General features: G+C 42.6%; 1 protein-coding gene across 7 annotated transcripts in view; it reads right to left on the bottom strand.

The window, feature by feature from the left end:
* The window catches only part of PRPF40A (pre-mRNA processing factor 40A), a 57642-nt gene that overhangs the window by 34715 nt on the left and 948 nt on the right, over positions 1-21979 (bottom strand). For 4 of the 7 annotated variants that reach the window (XM_025185923.2, XM_075933409.1, XM_075933408.1 and 1 more), the window contains exons 2-11: positions 19081-19218; positions 17571-17669; positions 15020-15100; positions 10708-10738; positions 4896-4918; positions 3298-3375; positions 3078-3188; positions 2493-2613; positions 1135-1159; positions 232-636 (exon numbers count right to left, since the gene is read on the bottom strand). In XM_025185923.2, the coding sequence (XP_025041708.2) occupies positions 232-636; positions 1135-1159; positions 2493-2613; positions 3078-3188; positions 3298-3375; positions 4896-4918; positions 10708-10738; positions 15020-15100; positions 17571-17669; positions 19081-19218 (1112 nt within the window). Of the gene's footprint in view, positions 1-231; positions 637-1134; positions 1160-2492; positions 2614-3077; positions 3189-3297; positions 3376-4895; positions 4919-10707; positions 10739-15019; positions 15101-16738; positions 17503-17570; positions 17670-19080; positions 19219-21979 lie in introns of those variants that run through there. The other 3 variants (XM_075933413.1, XM_075933410.1, XM_075933412.1) reach the window with 2 other exon arrangements.

A 21979-nucleotide genomic window follows, 5' to 3' on the forward strand; every position in this document is an offset into this window, starting at 1 on the left:
AAGGCCCTATGAGAAAAATGAGGAGGCTTTTAAAGAATAATTTAAAAAGCATTTGGACATTGTTTCTTTTCTTAACCGTTTCTCTCCACTAGCTTTGCTGTATTCCCTCTCTCCCCCCTAAAAACAAAAAATGTAGCCACTTCCAATATAACTACAATGCTACAACTCTTGAGACTAAAAAGCCTCTGATTAGGGAACTGTATTCAACTCAAATTGCTGCATTTTACTTACTCTGCTGCAGCCTCTTGTTTAGAAGTTTCCTCTACAGTGTTAGTGACAGCTTCTACATTCTGCTCTTGTACAACAGGAGTGGTGGTGAGAGCGGTGGTTGTTGTGGTGGCAGCGGCAGTGGTGGTAGTTGTAGTTTGCTGCACTTGTTCCTCAGCTGTTGTAGTTACTGTACTTTCATTTTCTACAACAGGGGCAACTGTAGAAGCTTCAGCTTCAGGAGCAGCTGCTGCAGCAGGAATAGCAGTGGCTGTAGTGGCTGTACTAGCAGCCACAGTAGTTTCAACATCGGTGGTGGTGGTGGTGGTGGCGGCGGCGGCAACAGTGGTGCTGGCAGTGGCAGTATCTGTAGTTTCTGTTGTAACAGCTGGAGCAGACGATGTTGAAGTTGATTCGTCTGGTTTACCACTGAATATATGAAATAAGAAAATCAAAGTAAGAGTTTTACAGTCATGTTAAGTTCAATTAAATTTCAGTGAAAATATTACAATTTACATAAGTTTCTAAGGACATCGTCAAGAGTTTTGAGTCTACCATGTTTCCCCTCCCCACACTCCCTTCCCCCCCCTCCCTCTCCTCTTTCACACACACACACACACACACACACACACACACACACACACACACACACACACAGAAAAAGATCAAAAATAATTTCAAAAGGAGGGAGTTCTTAAGAACTGTATGGCTTAAAAAATGCAGGGACAAATGTTAGAAGATTTCTAAATTAAGAGCACTTCTAAATTAAATAATGAAAATATACTCTCATACTCAAGTGTTAAAACATTTTACAGACTGAAAGCAAGCTAGAAGTTTATTTTAAGAGATCAAGATTATATCAGTTTATGGAAAAATAGGCATTCTTACTACCAATTTAAGAAAAAAAAAGTATTTTTAGACACATACCTGTTTTCTTCAGCTTTAATCATCGCTGTAAAGAACAAAAGAAGAAAATATTTCTTAAAAATGCAACTGTTCGCATGAAGCTTACATTTGGAAAAGAAAACACAAGCTTTTTTTAAGGAAGTTGGTCAGGTATATAAAAATAGATCACACTATTGTTGATATTCATGATGTTAAGTATTCTTGTTTCAATAATTTAAAAGATAGGTTAAAGATAGATTAAAATGAAATGATACAAGCATCAAATCAAAACACAGCAACTACTACTTTTTCTTTTTTGTTCAAACAAAAGTACATATTTTCAGTTTCATCATGCAAAAAAGGCTACTTTCAATACAGACTATGGATGTGAATGGTTAACTGGAAAGCCTCATCCCACTCCAGCCTGCCAAAGAAGTCCCTACCCACGGTGAGTATATGCTCAAGACCGTCCCTGTTTAATTGGTTAACAGTTAAACATGAAGTTTAAAACAGTTAACTGAGCAAACAGTATTTTTACATCCCAAATACAGGCAAATAAGGTTTACTCAACTGCATCTTACCTATTCAGTCATCTTTTTCTGTCTGATTTTTAAAATACCAATGTTGCTTTCCTAATATTTAGAATCTTTCCCTTCTCTTCACCCATTTGTACTATTATATTACCTTAGCTTCATTAAAATATTTTTTTAATATTTTGTAATTTCTTCACCATGGCTTTGATTCACTGAAATTAACAACCATATTTTACTCCTAAAATAAACACTAAGGCAGCATTACAGTCCACCAAAACAAACTATAATATTGCATTTGTGGAATATCAAGAAGAAATCTAAAGGAGATCTAGATTCACATTCTTTCAAATCATATGATCTTATGTAAATAAGTGTTTCTCCTCCTCTCCATCCTACCATCTCCCAAAATTAAACAGATAAAGTTAAGATAAAACTTTACACATGTCCTCTGAATGTTTGAATGCTTTTGACTGATAAATTAGCTGTTGCCAATAGTCATGTGTTGAAGCTATGCACAATAATTGATTAAATGTTGGCAGGGCAGTAGAGAAAGATTATCAACATAATTTACAAACACAGATTTATGCATAATTTTGACTGATTTTCAACTAAGATAGCTAAACACCATTATTATTTCACACACACTGAAGAAGATAACATTAAATTAAATTTAATCTTTGAGACTTTGATCATAATTAAAATAAGAGATCAGTTCTGTTCAGTAATTATTTTATATTGCTGGGGCAAAGCTCCAGTACTCTTCTGATTTTAATAGGAAGCACTATTCCTGCACTAAATTAACAGTGCCATTCTTCATTTGAAAAAAATATTTACATACACAAAATGCTTAATTTTCACTATTGTTACCTTCAAGATCTTCAAGCTCTTTAGGTTTTGCCCAGCGTGATTCTTTTGTTTGGGAATTATAATAATAAGGCTTTCCAGAGTCAGATTTGTATTCTTTCCAAGGGCATTTAGATAACAATTGCTAAAGAGTGCAAAACCATTTGTTAAAAATCTTATTATAATGATATATTAAAACTATTAAAATATCCTAAAACCACCCAAAATCAGGCTTAAAATAAATTAAAAAAAAAAACCCTTAAAACTTATCAATGCACATACAAAGAAAATATTTTCTTAAGAAAAATAGCAAAATGTAAAGCAGATGTTACACAGTGACCTCAAAAGCACATCAATGAGTATCGTGAAGAATCCACACTTCAGGCAAGTAGTGTTTTATGAAGACTTGAAACAATACACCTTTTTAAATCTTCACCGTAAACATTTACAACAGACCTTTTCATTTAATTATAATTGGTAACATTGTTTTTGTAGGTGTTTACAGCCATAAATTACATTGAAATAAAAATTCTAATACATATCTCATGGACAGTATACTGAACTTATTTTAAGTCACTTGTTCTATATCTTTCCATGAACTTGGTTTACCTCAGCAGGTGTTTTAAGATCATCTGGCTTCTCCCATGTAGATTGTTTTGTTTCAGTATTATAATAATAAGTTCTTCCATCTGGTGATTTATGTTCAGTCCACATAGATTTCTGAAAAAAATAAAACAGACTATCAATGAGAAACAAGAAGCAATAAAAATATTATAGAATGCTACAAAAAACTCTACAAAAGTTAAATACAAGCAGAAACTGCGGAAACCTGTTTAGAAGGATCTTCATTTATAGAACTGCTGGTTGTGGTGCTTTGCTGGGTTGCACAAACTACTGGATGTGTGATCTGAGGGGAAAACACAATTCTGAGTAAGTTTTTTTTAAGAATGTGCATTTTAAATATATCTAATAAAAATTTTAAACAGAATAATAGCATACAAAAACCAAAAAATGATTCAGATTTACAAATTTAAAAATCAAAAAGGAGTCCGATATAAAGTGGAAACTAGGTCAAATTACAAAGGATGAATATAAGCAACAACGGAAGTATGGGTAAGATTAGAAAGGCAAAGGCACAAAATGAGCTCAATCTACCTAGAGACATAAAGGGTAACAAGAAGAGATTCTACAAATACAGGCAGTCCCCGGGTTATGTACAAGATAGGGACTGTAGGTTTGTTCTTAAGTTGAATTTGTATGTAAGTCGGAACTAGCGTCCAGATTCAGTTGCTGCTGAAACTGACCAGCGGCTGACTACAGTAGTCAGTTTCAGCTACTGGTCAGTTTCAGCAGCGGCTGACTTGGGGACACCTGTGGCAGAGCAGCTGGGGTGCTGCCAGGTTGGTCCAGTAGCGCCGAGGAGCAGCACTGCGGGACCAACCCGGCAGCGCCCCAGCTGCTCTACCCCAGGCGTCGGCGAGAAAAGCCTGGTCTGCTGGGCGGGAGGGGTCCCCCCCAGCAGACCAGGGAGACGCCGGCGGCGGGACTGCCGAGACGCGCCATGGTCCCACTGCCCGCGTCCTCCGTGGCTTTGCTCCGCGTCTCCCTGGCAGCTCTGCCTCGGGCTTCCTGTAGTCAGCTGCTGGTCAGTTTCAGCAGCGGCTGACTTGGGGACGCCTGGGGCAGAGCAGCTGGGGTACTGCTGGGCTGGCCCAGTAGCGCTACACCTCGGCGCTGTGGGACCAAACTGGAAGCCCCCCAGCTGCTCTACCCCAGGCGTCCTGATTCAGCCATTGGTGGAACTGACCAGCGGTGAGAAAAGCCTGGTCTGATGCGGGGGGGGGGGGGGGGGGGGGGGGAGGGGGCTAGTTCTGCGTCTCCCTAGTCTGCTAGTGGGAAGCGGCCCCCGCGCCGAAGGCAGCGACAGTGGTGGAGGCACCTCGCACTAGCTGGGCCCTCCCCCCCCCCGTTCGTAACTAGGGGTCCGACTTAAGTCGGATTGACATAACCCGGGGACTGCCTGTATTGTAATGATTGCTGTCTTGAGAACTGGAAAAACATTCCCCTGTAAGTTCAATCAGAAAACTCAACAGGTGAAAAAAGATCTCAACACATTTGGCACTCAGGCCTAAATACTGAATGGCCAGAATGTTTGGTTGACAAACTAGTAAAAATACTTTGGGGGCAATTAAAGTTTTCAATCGGTAGTCAAAAAATTGTTGTCTAATAGACAAAACATTAATGTCTAAGCATAGAAACTGATTTATAGCGAGTGCATAAGTAGTGTACTAGCTACAGAGTAAAAGAAACCCGAGGATCAGGGGAAGGATAATCAAGTAAGTTTTTTTTTTCTTTTAAATGTCCACACATGGACTTACAGTCATTAAATGTCTATTAAGTTTCTAAAGCCATGGTTTTTAAACTCACCTGTGTTCCAGGAGGTACAGTGCCTATTTAAAAAAAAAAAAAAAAAAAGTGTAGAATGAGAAACCCAATGCTGCAGAAAACACTTCTAAAATATATTTTTCCTCTCTGATCTTTTATAAGTTAAAAAGTTACTTATTGTAAATAAAAGATTGGCTAAAAACTAAATGAAAGATTATACATGAATAACTCCAGAACAAGATTATTAGAATAAATTAACCCTTGAAATGAGTATGCACCCCGGGGCATCCAATCACAGCTCATAGGCAAGAGTGTCTGTCAGGCTACACATCATGTTGCAGCACCACTTGTTTGGACTTATAATGAGCAATAATCCACAAACACAATTTACTTTTCTTTATGCAGGCCCCACTTCAGGAAAACTACTCTATTCATGGCACCAGGTAAGCATGTGCTTAATTTCCGTTTAAGTCACTGGAAAAACTTAAACAACAAATAGTCTTGCAGCACCATAGGCAGTGTCTAGATTACATCCCTCTTTGGACAGAGGGATGTAAATTAGACACTTCAAAATTGCAAATGAAGCAGGGATTTAAATATCCCATGCTTCATTTCATAATAGTGTAATTGCGCTCTTTTGAAAAAGCGCCATTTCAAAAGTAAAACTGTGGTCTAGACGCAATTCTGTCGAAAACGGCTGCATAGAAGCTGCAAACAAAAAGGGCTGCGGGCCACATGTTGAGTAGCCCTGTGCTAGACTATTCATTGTTTTTAAGCTTTTCCAGTTACAGACTAACTTAGCTACCCCTCTGAAGCTTTTGAACAATATTGTAAGCCCTTTCAAAATTTTACCATTTGAATGATGGCTTGAGATATGATGTTATGATGTGTTTTCTGGGTGAAGTGATAGTCACCAAGATAGAAGCACTTTCCAGTGCAGTCTTTCACCAATGGTGCAATTAAACTGCATGTTGGGGCCTTCCATCAATTATTTTGACAAATATCACATATAGTTAATATTCACTTCATCCTTAACATTATTTCTCTCAAAGCAGAGGACTGGACTAGACGACCCTCTGAAACTCGTTCTTGTACTACATTCCAAAGAGCAAGCCTATACTAAACTGGAAGGTTGACTTAAGACATGCAACTCCAGCTATTTAAATAAAGTAGCTAGAGCTGGGGTGGCCAACCCGTTCCAGACGAAGAGCCACAACAGCAGTGGAGACAGCGTGAAGAGCCAGGGGCAAAGTTGTTAACAAAAAACAAACAAACAAAAAAGAGGAGGGAGTGAGGGATGACAACTGCCCATAGGAATGTAAAAGGCAGTTTTAAAAATGACGGTGAATAAATTTCTTTTTTTAAACACTGAGGACAGGTCAAGAAATGAGCTTACATTGCAGGAAGGGAGATTTAAGTTAAACATCAGGAAAAAAAATTCCTGTCTGGTAAGGTAGTTAAAAAATGGAACAAATTACCTAGGGAGGATATGGAATCTCCCTCATTGTACGTTTCCAATGCATGGTTACACAAACACTTGTCAGGAATGATTCCCAAAATACTTAGTCCAGCCTCAGAGCAGAGGACTGGACTAGACGACCCTCTGAAACTCGTTCTTGTACTACATTCCAAAGAGCAAGCCTATACTAAACGGGAAGGTTGACTTAAGACATGCAACTCCAGCTATTTAAATAAAGTAGCTAGAGCCAGGGTGGCCAACCCGTTCCAGACGAAGAGCCACAACAGCAGTGGAGACAGCGTGAAGAGCCAGGGGCAAAGTTGTTAACAAAAAACAAACAAACAAAAAAGAGAGAGAGCTGGGGGAAAACAGGTGCTGGTACATCCGTTCCAGGGCACGGCTTTTTTTGTTTGTTTGTTAACTTTTCCGGAGGTCTCCGCAGCCCTGTTGCTTTTTTTTTTGGTGCTCAACAACTTTGCCCCGGCTCTTCACAGTCTCCACTGCTATTGTGGCTCACAAAAAAAGCACTGGGAAGGGGTGAGGTATGCAAGCTCTGGGAGGGAAGTTGCGTACAAGAGGAAGTAGAGAAGAGGATGCTGGCTCAGGGAGGGGGCTCCAGGCTGGAGAGTGTTGGAGTCAGAGGGAGGGTTTGGGGTGCTGAGCAAGCTGCAGGCTTGTGGCTGTGAGGGTGCAGGAGTTTGGGCTGGGGTGCATGAGGAGCTCAGAGCAGGGAGGCTGGGAGTATGACTGGCTCAGGACACTGATTTACAGAGTATGGATGGCGCAGGAGTGTTGTGACAGAGGACTGGAGATGTGGGGGTGCAGGAACTTGGGGATGTGAGAGGCTTAGGACAGGGGATTCCAGTGTAGGATAGGCTCTGGTTTGGAGTCTGGGGGGAGGGGCGCAGGAGTGTTACGGTGCTGCGCCAGATGGGGGCTTGGCCCCAATTGGGGGCTTGTTGGCCAGGCTTCATTTTTAAGTAAAATATTATGTCTAACAAAATTTTTCAGCGTTGTCTTTATTTAGGAGAGGGGCAGAGAACCTGTTTTAAGTCAGGAGTCACTGACCCACAGAAAAGTCAGTCAGGGCCACACAAGTGAGATGCAAACAGCCACTCCAAAACCCCCCAAGCCTCACTAACATGGCCCCAACTGTGCTGGTGGACTTGTGGGGAGGCGGGGGGGGGGGGGGGGGGGTCTGGCCAGGAGGAGGGGACAGACAGCAAGGGCCAGTACCTGGGGATCTCTGGTCTCAGGAAGCGTGCTGGCTGCTCTTCCCCTCCTCTCCCTCAGGCACCCCCTCTGCTCTAACCCAATCCCCCTCCCCTTCCCCAGAGCCAGGCATACCCCCCCATCCAATTCCCTCTCCCCCAGAGCCAAACACCAGCCCCCCTCTATATCAATCCCCTCTGCCCCCCACCCTAACCTAATTCTCATGTCCCGGAGGTGGAGCCACCACTACAGCCATATGCATCTCCCTCCAGGCACTGGAGCGTGCATGTTGAGCGGCCAGCACACAGTGCACACTCCCCACCCCCCAGAGCCAGACACCTCCCCTCCCTGCTCTAACCTAATCCCCCTCCCCCACTAACCTTATGTCCAGGTCCCAGAGCCACCACTGGCTCTGTTGCTGCACCCGGACCACTGCCTGCGCTCAGTAGCCAGTTGCTAGAACGCGCAGGCTGGGACACTGTGTGCAACCCGGCCTGCACATGCAAGATATGACATAGTGCACTGGGGGCCATGAGCGGAACAGTACTGGCCGTGAGCATACATGAGGCTCACAGCGACTTGGCCATGAGAGCAGCTGACCTAAGCAGTACCGGGTTCCATCCCGGTTCCATCAAGAGCCGCAATTTTTTGGCCACCCCTAGGCAGAGTCAATTTACCTTAATTTGAATTTCTCCAGCATCCCCACAACAGGAGGTTGACAAAAGAAATTCTCCAGTCAACTTCCTTTACTCCTCACAACTCCGGAGTAATGGTGATGATGGGGACACCCTGAGCATTGGATTTAACAGGAATGTACTAGTCCCTTTGTTTAGTACAGATTGAAACTTTCTTGACTGAGACTCCCTGGTCCAGATCATGAATATTCCAGGACCAGAAAGTCCCACAGGAGGGCTAGCACCAGGACAGTGGGAGCCCCATCACAGCAGCAGGACTGTGGGAGCCCCATGCGCAGCAACAGGAGCCTGGTGCAGAGGCTGTAGGGCTGCCCAGAGCGGCAGCAAAAGCCTGGCTCTGCAGCAGGAATGCAGTGTCCAGAAGCAGCGGGGCTGCACAGTGTGGCACTCAAAGCTTGGTGCACAAAGGCAGCAGGGCTGCTGGGCGCTGCAGCAGGAACTGGGAGTAACAACAGGACCCCAGTGCGCAGAGATGGCAGAGCTGCCTAGTAGAGCAGCGGGACCAGTGAGAGTGGAAAGGGCAGTGATCGCGCGAAGGTTGGAGGGGAACCAGAAACCACCACTCCAGGTTGGGTCAGGTCCCAAGGATGCTGGACCAGGGAGGTCCAACCTGTATAGACATGGCCTAAGATTCTATGGACTACATCAAACCACTTATCAAACAACAGTGATTTTTTGACAAAGGCTGAAATAATACACTACATTTTATGGCATGTGCAACTCAGCCTCTCTTTTTAAATACTTTTTGATTTGTTCAGGTGGTATGCAATTGTTGACTTCCACTCATAGTTGAGAATATAATTTTTTGCATGGTTTCCCTCTGTTTAACCTACTAAACAGGGGATAAGGGGAGGACATGCAAGTGGGGGCTGCTTTTGGCCCCAGGCTGGAAGTCAGCGGCCTCACGTAGGACCAGAAATGGCAGAAGAGGGGAAGGGGTTGCTGGCTTCCAGCCTGTGCTTGTTGGGAGCCAGCGTTACAGGCAGTCCCCGGGTTACGTACAAGATAGGGACTATAGGTTTGTTCTTAAGTTGAATTTGTATGTAAGTCGGAACTGGCTCCAGATTCAGCCGCTGCTGCTGAAACTGACCAGGGGCTGACTACAGGAAGCTGGAAGCAGAATTGCTCTGCCCCCAGCTTCCTGGAATCAGCCACTGATCAGTTTCAACAGCCGCTGAATCTTGAGCCTGGGACAGAACAGCTGGGCTACCAGGTAGGTCCCTGCAGGACCAACCCAGCAGCACCCCAGCTGCTCTACCCCAAGGTCCACAACAAAAGCCTGGTCTGCTTGGGGGGTGGGGGGGCGGACTAGCTGCGCCCCCCTCCCCCCAGCAGACCAGGGACACGGGGAGCAAAGCTGCAGCGGTGGCGGGGTGCCGCACCTCTGAGGCTTTCCCAGAGCAAAGCCTCAGAGGCGCGGGACCCCTCCGCCTCCCCGCTTTGCTCCTGGTGCCTCTGGTCTGCTGGAGACGGTCCCCAGCAGACCAGAGGCACCGGGAGCAAACCGGCAGCGACGGCGGGGTGCCGCGCCTCTGAGGCTTTGCCAGAGCAAAGCCTCAGAGGCGCGGAACCCCTCCGCCTCCCCGGCTTTGCTCCTGGTGTCCCTGGTCTGCTGGAGACGGTCCCCAGCAGACCAGGGGCACCCAGAGCAGCTTTTCTCGCCCCGGAGGTCGAGGTGGCGGGACCACTGCGCTCTGGGCGGTCCCGCTGCCTGCGAGCTCCGGGGCGAGAAAGCCCCGTTCGTAAGTGCGGATCCGACATAAGTTGGATCTGTGTAACTCGGGGACTGCCTGTACAAGTTATCATTTTGGCTCTCAGACACTTTATAATGACAGTACAGACATGGGAAATCCATCCAATCTTCAAAGGATGGCTTACACAAACATCTTTGCTCTAGATAATCAACTGGCAATTCCATTAGTTTCATGAGCATTAAGTTCAACTGATCTCTCAAGAAGGTGCTATTCATGCATAAAAAGAATCCTTTTACTACAGAACATGCAACACATTATTATGAGAAGGAGGCATGAGTTCCTGAAATATCCTGTTGGTCTGAATGCTTGGTATTGGGGGGGGGGATGGAAGGGTGGACTATAGACGGCCTGGGCATCTCAAGAATAGAAGTCCATGACAATACATAAAGAAGAAAAGAAGCAAACAAAATACCCCAATCAGAACAGGATAAGTCTCAAATTTATATTTCTGAAGTGTGTAAAATAATTAATTACAAATATAAAAATGTTAAAGAAAACCAGTAAGTCACAAAAATAAGGGTTTAAAGGCATATGACAATTAACCTTTTTGGTTTTTTCCCCATGAAATTATTTCATTTTTGAAAAGGACACTAGGAAAAGTAAACCATCAGTATAAACTAAAATTTATAGTTAATATAAAGAAGGGAAATTGGATAAAGTTTCATTTATATTGTTCGTAAATAGATTTAAGCAAGTTTACTATAAAATATAAAAAAAGGTTTGTGTATACATACCTACTTGTGCATCCATACTGTTTACTCCCGGCTGTAGAAACAACCAACAAATTATTTTAAAACACTAACAGTGCAACAAATGCATTTCTAAATACCATACTATTCAATTTCTAAGAAGTAACCTGAACAAGCTTTTCTAACAGCAAAATGCTCTATCAACTTAAAGGTGGGTCCCCATTCTCCCCTCCCATAATAGTAGTCATGAGAATTCCAGCTCCGTAAGAAAATAATTAAGGATACCAAGCAATGTTACTCTAGTATTTTCCTCTCATGTGCACGTTGAATTTTATTATGTACATCATCATTACTGAAGTAATCTGTGGATGTAAGCCATGAGTACAAACAAAAAACCTAGACAAAGTTTTGAACAGTTCATAGGTATAAAAGAAAAAAGAATACTAAAACAAGAGATAATTAACAAGGTGCACTCTTAAGATGTTTAATAAATACAAAGGAAATTAACGTGCACTTGGAGTACATGTATTTTATCATCCTTTCTAAGAAGGCAAGATAGTAAACACACTGAAATGTGGCATACTGAAAACAGCTACAAATAAATAACATCTTGACCATTAGGGGTGTTAAATTTTGATTAATTAGCTAGTCGAGTACCGTAATTACTCATTTAACACGTGCCCGCTTAACACGTTTTCATGATAGCACGAGTTTTTTTTTTAAGGAATGTTTTTTGAATAACACAACCGTTCCTGAAATAACACGCAAGGGCTCTGGTCAACTGCTCTCTCGGCCGGCCGGGCTGCTGTGAGCCGCATGTGCGCTCGCGGCTCCAGACTGCGCTTGCTAGCAACTGGCCGCTGAGCACAGGCAGCTACCTTGGGACCGGGACATAAGTTTGGGGGAGAAAGGCGGACTGAGTTACAGCAGGGAGGGAAGGTGTTTGGATCTGGGGAAGGGAAGGGGAGCGGGATTGGGTTGGGAGTATGCCCGTCACAGGTCTGCCAGGACCCGCACTGCGTCCAGCGATGGGGGGAGGGGTCGGCAGGAAACGGCGCGGCGAGCAGCGAACTTTGCAGGGAGGCGGGGAAAGCCCCAAGCAGCCATCCAGGCGCCTTGCCCTCTCTCCTCCGCCCCTACTTGCAGGCCAGCGGCTGAGTTTCCGCAGCCGGCCTCTCACCGGTAGCTGCGCGGGGCTCCCCCGCCTCCCTTCAAAGCTGCGGAGGGTTCACCACTTGCTGTGCCGTTCCCCCACCGACCCCCCTTTGCTGGACGCAGTGCGGGTCCCGGCAGACCCATCACCGGGGCATACTCCCAACCCAATCCCCCTCCGCTCTCCTCCCCTTCCCTTCCCCAGGGCCAAACACCTCCCCTCCCTGCTATAACCAAATCCCCTTTCTCCCCCAACCTTGTGTCCCGGTCCCAAGGCAGCTGCCTGTGCTCAGCGGCCAGCTGCAAGCAAGTGCAGGCTGGAGACGATTCAGCACCAACAGAAAACTGACTTTGACACCACCGCTTGAAACACAACTCCAACCTTTTCCATTATTTTCAATGGGAAAATTGACCCTGCATAACACGTTTTTGCTTAGCACGATCATTTTCTGAAACGTATCTACCGTGTTAAATGAGGAATTAATATAGTCGATGGAATTTCCATCGACTACTCAATTAGTCAATAAGGGGGGTGCTCACTCTCCCGCTGCCTCTCTCCCTTTGAAATGTACAAGAGCTGCAGGTGGCTCTTATACATTTAAACAAGAGAGGAGCAGCAGTCGGGACAGGCACAAACAGGACTGTTTAAATCCCTGCTCGCACTGTTTCCCTGCATCCCTGTGCCTCTCCTGCCCCCCACGGAAATGGTGATGGGGGACTAGCTTTTAAGCTGGCTCCCCTCCACCCAGGACCAGCTCCTGCTCCCCCCTTGCTGCCTCTCTCTGATAGAGGCAACAGGGTGGGGAGAAGCAACTAGTCAAGTTCCTATTCAACTATCCAATAAGAATTTGCTTATCGGGTAGCCCACTAGTCGCTTACATCCCTAATGACCATTAAGTAAAAGCATAAGAAATATGCACCAGAGGCCCTATTTAATAACCTTCTCCTACCAGATTCAGTGGCCAGACTCTCATCAGGAAAAACTGTTCTCAAAATATGGACCACCTGTCAAAACACTAACGTACTATGGACATTTGAAGTTCACAAAACGATCCCTTTTGCATGTATATTATCTGCACATGACGACTCAGTTTTAAGATGCTAAACAAATCTAGGTAGAAATAGTCACGCTTTGATCGCAAATATTAATACAAGATTTTGTGATACTGGGAAAAAAAGTAAAGGGCAGTCAACTCGGGTTTATACAATTTCTCTGGGGTGGCAATTCAATTTAATTTTTATTTTTTTATGTGTATGCAATATTAAGTAATAAAAATGACAGACAACCAATAAACCCATGTACAAACACGTAACAACATTGAAAAGGGAAATAAATCATCAGACAGCTAGTTCTGGGTATTTTAAATTAGTGTTTAGGACAGGGTGTGCAATAAGCAGCCCGTGGGCCGGATGCGGTTTGCCAGAGTTAGCCCGTCAGGTCACCAAATACTTAATTTTCCCCATGTGCCTCAGGTACAGTCTCCCGCAGCTCCCGTTGGCCACTGATCACCATTTTCAGCCAATAGGAGTATCTGGCAAACTGCATCTAACCCATAGGCTATTTACTGACCATCACTGGTTTAGGAATAATGAGTTATAAGGCTTACATAAAGCATGACAACTGCAAAAGCAGATCATAATAGGAAAGTTTAGAGCCAGGCAGGACTATCAGATCATGTAATAGGACTACCTGTGTATCACAGACAATTAAACGCCACCCATCCACCCCAAAGCTAAAAACCTAACAACAGGAATTATGATAAAATATTAATACCTGAAGACCAAACAGGCAAAGAATATAAGAGTACGTCTAGACAGCATGCTTATTTCAAAATAGCTATTTCGGAATTTTTTTCTGAAATAGCTTATTTCAAAATAGCACGTCTACGCTACCTCAAAATTAGTCTGAGGCAGGCTTCGCTAATGTGGATGTGTTAACTTGATTTAGAGACCCAGCAGGCACTGGGAAGTAATTAGTCTGAATGGCCCTGGGAGGAACTATTTGGAAATAGCAGCAATGAAGCATTCACACTACAGCTATTTTGAAATAGCTATTTCGGAATAGGCATTATTCCTCATTGAACAAGGTTTACACAAGTCGGAATAAGATATCTGTTATTTCTTTTTTTTCTTTTCGAAATAATGAAATTGCTGTGTGGACGCTTGCATTGTTATTTCAAAATAACATCAATTATTTTGAAATAACTGCGCTGTCTAGATGCATCCTGAGAGACCAGGATGAACCAATGCTCATCTAAACCCTTGCTATTGCAGATAATCCTAGCAAGTGACCCCATACATCAGAGAAAGGACAACACCAACTGCCTACTAATGCAACCTAGGAAAAAAATTCCCCTCTGCTTCAAATATGGCAAAGCATGAAAGCAAGACCCAGCTGTCAACATCACAAGAAAAAATTCTCAGAACTATTTCATTTTAACAGTAGATGATGGTAATCTTAATTAAAATATTGCTTAGTGTTTAGATTCTGAAATAACGTATCCTTAAACACTATGCAAACTGTAAATTGTACTTTGCAGATATTTTATTATATCTGATTATTTTAGAGTAGAAAGTATTACGCAGCGCTCCAAAAATCTATTGAAGCCATATTTTCGCATATTTAAAATTGGACTGAATGTTAGTATACCACATCTCTTTTAACCACTGTGCTTTGTAATTTTCCTTTAGAATCTCTGGAGTTCCTCCAAAGCTTAGAATGGTCAATCAACTTAATATGAAAGAAATCAATGATATTTCTGTTGTTGGTATTTTTCAAGAGATTTAATAAATTAAAATTGTTTCACTATTTTTGTTGTGTGGAAATCTGGATGAGTATTAAATACCTTATTTTTAGAAAAGTTACAACAGATGTACAAAGAGAAAGTGCTTGGTGTTACAAAAAAATATCAATGGTTACATGCAATTTTAAAATCTGGATAGGGACAAAATATTTTTCATGTAAACTAAGTAATTAGACTAAATACAGATCATTCTTCCATTAAGGGGTAAATGCCTGCTTTTATGTGGGTCTCCTGAAACTTTATTCGAATACTCACCTATTCCTCACAGAATTTTATACATAAAGGAGGATATTTTTATCATCATCGTATACAACTTTAACTAGACTTTATGAAATGTTAGCAATAGTATTCACATAGAGTAAAGCAGTTTAAAAAGTGAAAAGACAGGTTTTAAAGATTACCGGTACTGTAGGCTGCATAGGCGCTTGGGACATATGAGACATCATCATTCCAGGCATCACTGATTGCATCATTCCAGGCATCTACAATTAAAATGTTATTGCAGAGTGTACTTGAAATAATACAGCTCCAAAGTAAGAACTTTTTTATAACATATCAGTCTCTACGTATTGTTTGATAAATAAGTCTAATAATGCCCCAGGACACAAAGAAAATGTAACAAACATTTGTAGAATTCTACATAAAATTAGCAATCATGTTAAGTTAGGAAATAGCTAGATTTTCAGCAAATTTACTACAACAAACTTCCTATTTTAAAGGGAAATTAGCATACATTTCAACTAGGCTCTGAAATATTAAAAGGAAGGTAAGACAATTATTGTAGACAGCACTATTTGGAATACAGGAGACTCAATAATAAATGACAAAATGAGTGACCTATTGATAAGACTGTGCCTTTCATAACAGGAATCCTAGGCTAGAACAGGAAACCTAGAGGGAAAGATCTCAGAAAATCTGTGGGCCATCGAACAACAAAATTAGTTAAGTATCACAAATGGTATTTCAGACTCTAAGATTGATCCCCTTTGTGATCCACCACAGTTTTTTTTAACTTTGATACCTTCTTTCCTTTTCCCCAAGCAAGAGTAATACTTGATGTACTTGCCTCACAATAGTGCTGAAAGAATTAATGTTTGCCAGGAGCTTTTCAAGATGAATAATGCTATTAAACAGTTAAATAGCAAGAACGAAGAGTTCAAAACCACTTCTTGAATGGTTATAAACATCTAGAAAACATGTAATATGAATGCAAAAAAAAGTAAGCTACTTCTAAACCATGCTTCTTCCTTTAAAACAGGGCAGGGCAAGATGCAGCCTAAGGGCTGAATCTGGCCCACCTAATACTTGGATCTGGCCTGCAAACTGCATCTGGCTGTTTTCTATTTATATCCTACTGCCCGTGCCACTGAATTTCCAGGCAGTGGCTCAGGCAGCAAGATCCTATTTAACTGACTCACAGCTCCCAGTCACAGTGCTACCCTGGCAGGGGTTGGAGCCATGAGCCCTTTAAATAGATGCAGCAACCTCAGGTGGCTGCCAGGCAACTTGGTAGCAGCAGTCTGTGAGCTGCAAGCCCTTTACAATGTTTTAAATTCAAAGCTCTGACCCTAGACAACTCTGGAGGAATGCAAGTCCTCAGCCCCACCCCTTCTGCCCAGGCCACGCCCCTTCCTTGTACCAAAATTCATTAAGTGGCCCCCCTGTGAAAATTATTGCCCGCCCCTGCCTTAAAACAATTTGAACATGGTAATGTGGTCTGGCTCTTAGGCTTTTATTAAAGTTGAGGCAAATCTGTATGCTGTCTGATGAAACAAAGACCCATATCTTTTACTTTGATGACTAATTTTTAGTCTGGGAGTATATTCTTAAACTATTATGAAGTGACAGGAACCACAGCCAATTTATAGAGATAAAGTGGTTATTAGTGACCAGCTGATGTACTATATAAAGCTGTTTAAAAATTCTCTTACAAGATTTCCCTCATATTTTGCACTGGTTCTCACTATTAAGAATTGATAACCCATAAATAAATGTGGCAAAAAGCACAAATAGTAGTGCTATACTAATATGATATTCAGCTGATGAAATTTTCATCACTCAGTCCCCAAAAAAAGGCCTTGGGAAGTCAACCCCTTTAAGTTTCAGTCATCCCCCATTACCTTTATAGACTTTGGCAGGCTGGCCAAGTGACCCCATCCCCCTGTATCTTCAGGGAGCATCGGGTTACCACTCCCCTCATCTTGCATCTTGTGTGGAGAGAGGGATATTTGGTAGGGCTACTGCTCCACCTCAATCCACAATGTTTTCTTGGGAGGGTGAGGTAGAAAGGAAAAGTTGGAAGGCGGCCCTCCTATTCCTCGTCATCCTGTAGAAGCAGGAGAAGAAAGCACTCTTGCCCCACTGCTACTTCCAACTAAGTGGGATCCAAGTATGTGAAGTTTCCTAGAAGCCCTTGCAAAAGTACCTACAGAAATCTTTAGCATTCCTTACTACTCTGAAGCCGCTCTGTGTAACTTAGTAATTTTCTGGGACAATACTGCAGTTATTTCTCAGACTCAAAGCCTTTGAGAATTGAAGCTGGGAAAAGAGACCCAATTATTTTCAGCCCCAGGAGATTTTCTTGTGAATTAAATAGAGAAGGAATCCTAGAGTATCACTCAAAGACACAAAAAAGCAGCATGGCATTGTCCCACCAAAGCACCTGAGAAGTGAGGTTACAAACCTTCAGACTATCCCCTCCCAGAACGCTTCAGAGACAAGCAGAAGCTGGCATTTATCAAAGGAATTGTCCTAGCACCCAGGAAGATGGGCCAATAGGCTGATATTCTGACTCTCAATATACTAGACTGCAAATATCAGTCTACTGGCCCATTCTTATTGGCCATATAGTTATTAAAGCTCTAACATGCCCTCATTTATTTCCCGTTCCCATCAAGAGCCTTTTGTTCCACAATGGCTGCCCCAAGATTGCTGACTAAGTTATCTACTTACTTTTTTCATTATACTATGTGGCAACTCTTCATTACATGGACAAAAAGGATAAGATGGTAGATGAATGGGACACAAGGACAATGGGATTCTGGCTGAAAACTGTTGGGTAAGAGACAACAATGGGACTGACTAGTGTGCTTATTACTAAAAAAACACAAATGCTAATAATTGGCAAAACACATGCCTAAGATCAACCTAAACACTTTACTTGCACATTGTATTACCCACCGCTTCCATCTGCCTTTGTCTTTTTAAGCTGCACTGCTCTTTGAAGCAGGTACCGTATTTTTTCTCCCCCCTCCCTCTGTGTATGTCAACAGACTGCCATACTGTGTAGTACAGTGTGATGTACTACACAGGCCTACATCTTCTAATATGAAAGGTGAGCTACACTCAGGCATTAAGATTTAGGAGTTGCCTCAATACTCTGGGAGAGAGGGTAATTAAATTCCAACCACAATGCCACAGGGTCCCTGGACCCTTTGCTGACTGACTTCTAAGTACTAGAGGTCTTGTAACTCTGACTAAGTCTACACTATGCAGCTTTTAGCAACAGGGCTATGTCACTAAAAGTTGGTGAATTTGAATGCTGTTTATTGACACTTTTGCAAACAAAATACTACTAGCCCCCCATGCTCCTGCAGCCAAAGCAGCATTCACATTTGCATTTGACTCCTCACAAAATTTGCAGAAAGTGTGTCCTTCCCTCCTTTCCTACCCCTCTTCCCCACCATGTCAATTTGATTCTGCTTTTGTTTAGGAAAACCAGAATCACTAGAAATTTCTGCACATTCAGGAAGGCAACTGCTCCATTTCAAATTGAGAACTTACTAAGCAATGGCCAGGGCCTTTCATTGTTAAAAACAGAAAGCTTACAATATACACAAATGTATGGTTTAGGCCCCTTTATTTGCCAACATTTTATATCTGCCACTATGGGACCAAGTTTATTTTTCAAGACATGCATAGCACGGACAACAGTGCAAAAACAACAGTATATAACAGAAGAATAAAACAACGCAAAAGAATTTTACATTCTTTTCCTTTATCTCCTGTAATTTTTCTCAATCCCCTCTGGTTATAAGACTCTTTTAGCACACAGCCAAAAGACAAAAAATTTCCAGCTTCGACATTATGACATTATAGTCTCTTGCTAGAATTAAAGAGGGAGTTTTTTGTTGATTTTCAAGATTTTGGGGTTTTTAAATTGCCGCACCTTATTTATCTTTAAGGACTAATAGAACACAGTCTAAATTAAAAGTAACAAAATTTATGGATTGAAGTACCAGACCATTTTAATTTGGAAACCACAGGAGAATTTTGTTATTTTTGTCATATTTAAAGTAGTTTCTGCATTACTGACGGATGATGCTATAAAAACATTACTTTTAATGACTTATTTTTAGCATTGTTATTTCTAAACAACTCTGGGATACTTACCTGTCTTTGGAATTCTCTGAGATCATTTTAGGACACCCCTCTCCTCCCACCCGCAGCCAAGCTGCCTTACCTGCCCCATTGGTGGTCCTCCCATTGGAGGCATCATCTGAGGCATCATCCCATGTGGAACTGGTGGCATATTTGGTGGTCTCTGGCCCATTGGGTGCATTCCCATGGGTGGATAATGTGGCATGCCTGGGTGCCCCATCTGAAAGATAACGTTAATAAACAAAGATGTTACTATCAAAGTACCCGAAGTAAAAACTGTACATATGTAAAAACACAGGATAAGTGCATAATAAACATGCTACCACTGAAGAAATTTAGTCATTTATCTGTCTTATGATAGATGAAGAAAAATACACAAAAAACTAGCTATATCACAATGCTTGTATCTTCATGACATAGCTCCTTGAATGAACCACTTTCAACAACAGGAATGTTAGCATGTAGTCATTAACACGATTAACTAATAAGCCTGGTTAATCCTAATGACTACACGTGCACACAGATGGCTCACTGTCTCTGTATCAGAGGCAGGGAGAAGGCCAGAGCAGGTGCCCGTGGAAAGCCGGCTTTCAAGGGTGCAGGCTTCTGTGGATCAGCCTGCCCCTCCTCCCACACTGCTGCCTCTGATAGAGAAGCAGCAGTGCAGAGAACGAGGGGGGAAGGAGGAAGCCAATACACGCTGGCTTGCTCCCTGCATTTACAGGAGCCTAGGGAGCCACCTGGAAAACCTCTCAATGTGTAAATATAAAACAAAAGCCTAACAAACCTATAGATGCTAAGATTCACACATGCCATTTCAATAGATTATGCTCACTGGAAGCATACACAGGCAGGGAAACAGATCTGATAACCAAAATATCTTCTCCTTCACACGTTTAAAGTTAACTGCAATATGAAGGTGCCAGTTATATATTAGCACCAATACATTTTCTCCCTGTTTTTTTCTACAAACATCTGCATCATATATTAAACTTTATGGACCAAATATTTTAGGTTTTTTTAGAACAAACAATAGTTCTGAAGGAAGATTAGTTCTACAGTAAAACTCCAGTGGCCCGGCATCCAATGGTCCAGCACTCCTGATGATCCGGCACCATCTGAAACCCGGAAGTGCTCCAGGCAGCCAGACAATTGGAGCTGCTCTGCCCCTCGGCGCTGCGGGACCAACCCGGCAGCACCCCAGCTGCTCTGCCCCAGACATCCAAGTCAGCCGCTGCTGAAACTGACCAGTGGCTGACTCTGGGAAGCCCGGGGCAGAGCACCTCTGCTGCTCTGCCCCAGGCTTCCCCGAGTCAGCTGCTGGTCGCTGCTGGTCGGTTTCAGCAGCAGCTGACTTGAGGAAGTCTGGGGCAGAGCAGCTGGGGTGCTGCCAGGTTGGTCCCGCAGCACCGAGAGGCGCATCCCCCCCGACTCCACCCCAGATCCCCCACAGCCCTCCCTTCCGACAGTCCGGCATATCTGATAATCCGGCACCCCCTGGGTCCTAAAGGTGCCGGATTATCGGAAATTTACTATACTAAAAATGAGTGAAAAAGTTAACCTTATTGCTGCATCTATAGTTGGCAATGCAATACCACAGGCACTGAGACACTAGGATCAGGAAAAAATTGTAATCTACAGGAATTTGAAACAGTATGGAAACTGACTTTATACAGGGCACTTTATCAAGAATGATTTATCCATCAAATTATTAGCATGTACATCAAAATATATCAAAGTAACAAGAAGTAAACAACGGAAATACAAAATCTTAAAAAATAAGTAGAAAAGACACAGAAATGACAAATCTCTGCAAACCAGAATATAATCAGCCATCAAATTTTCTCCAAATTATCACAGAAGTACTTTTTAAAGGATTAATCTTGCACTGATCATCTCAATTATTTTAGCTTTAAAGCTGAAGTAACATCTGATCATTTTAATAGTAGCTTTCAGTATTTTTGTCAGTGGACGTAACTTTTAAACCTCTTTTTAGTTATATAAAAGAAACATATACATATCTACATTGTGATTCCTTCCTTCAGTAATATCTAAGACACAGGTTAAACTGAAAGAGTAATCAGAGAGCTTCTCAATTATTTTTGTCCTTTTATTTCAATGGGCCCTTGCAGATCCTCTTGAATGTGGAAAATTATGATTTATGGAAATATGAAAGGTTTTAAAACAATGAAAAAATATTTAGCTAAGTTAAACATAACACCACTTATGACTATCCTGCCTCATCTACTATTTCAATACACCATCATTAACTTAGCTATCAATGTATCATCAAGTGGTATAGCAAAATGAAAATCACATTAATTATAAACTTGGATTTCAGCTTGCAGATATGCAGAATGGTCAACATCGTAGTGTTGAGTCACTAATATTTTGAAGCTTCAGGGGGTAATCAAGTTAGTCTGTTACAGAAAAAAAATGGTCTGGTAGCACTTTATAAACTAAAGAAATATGTAGATGGTATCATGAGCTTTTGTGGGCATTTTTCCGATCATCTGAAGAAGTGGGCTGTGCCCAATGAAAGCTCATACCATCTACATGTTTTGTTAGTCCCTAAAGTGCTACCAGACCATTTGTTGTAATATTTTGAAGTTCAAGTGAAATAAAAGCAAGGGATAATCAGAGACGAGCTCAGTGGGAGAAGCCAACCCCATACAGAGATGGAGGACCCCCCTCTAAGTCCAATCGGAGTCAGAAAGATGCATTAGCACCCTAAGGTGGAGACTTCACTAGTCCTACTGTAGCTGCCCCTGAAACTTCCTCCCAGGAGTTTCTGAGAAAGGCAAAAGGGAAGGCTTGGAGGATGCCGTCAGGTTCCTGTTGCTCTAAAGACACTTCAGGCACTAGCCCCAGCCCCTAGGAACGGGAGCGGAGTTGTCCCCACTGTATTGCATGTCCACGGGTAGGTGCCCTCTCTGGGATACAGCCGGGAGATCTCGTCACGCCTCCTGTCGCCGCCAGGA

Source organism: Pelodiscus sinensis, chromosome 7 (genome assembly GCF_049634645.1).
Source record: "Pelodiscus sinensis isolate JC-2024 chromosome 7, ASM4963464v1, whole genome shotgun sequence".
Lineage (NCBI taxonomy): Eukaryota > Metazoa > Chordata > Testudines > Trionychidae > Pelodiscus > Pelodiscus sinensis.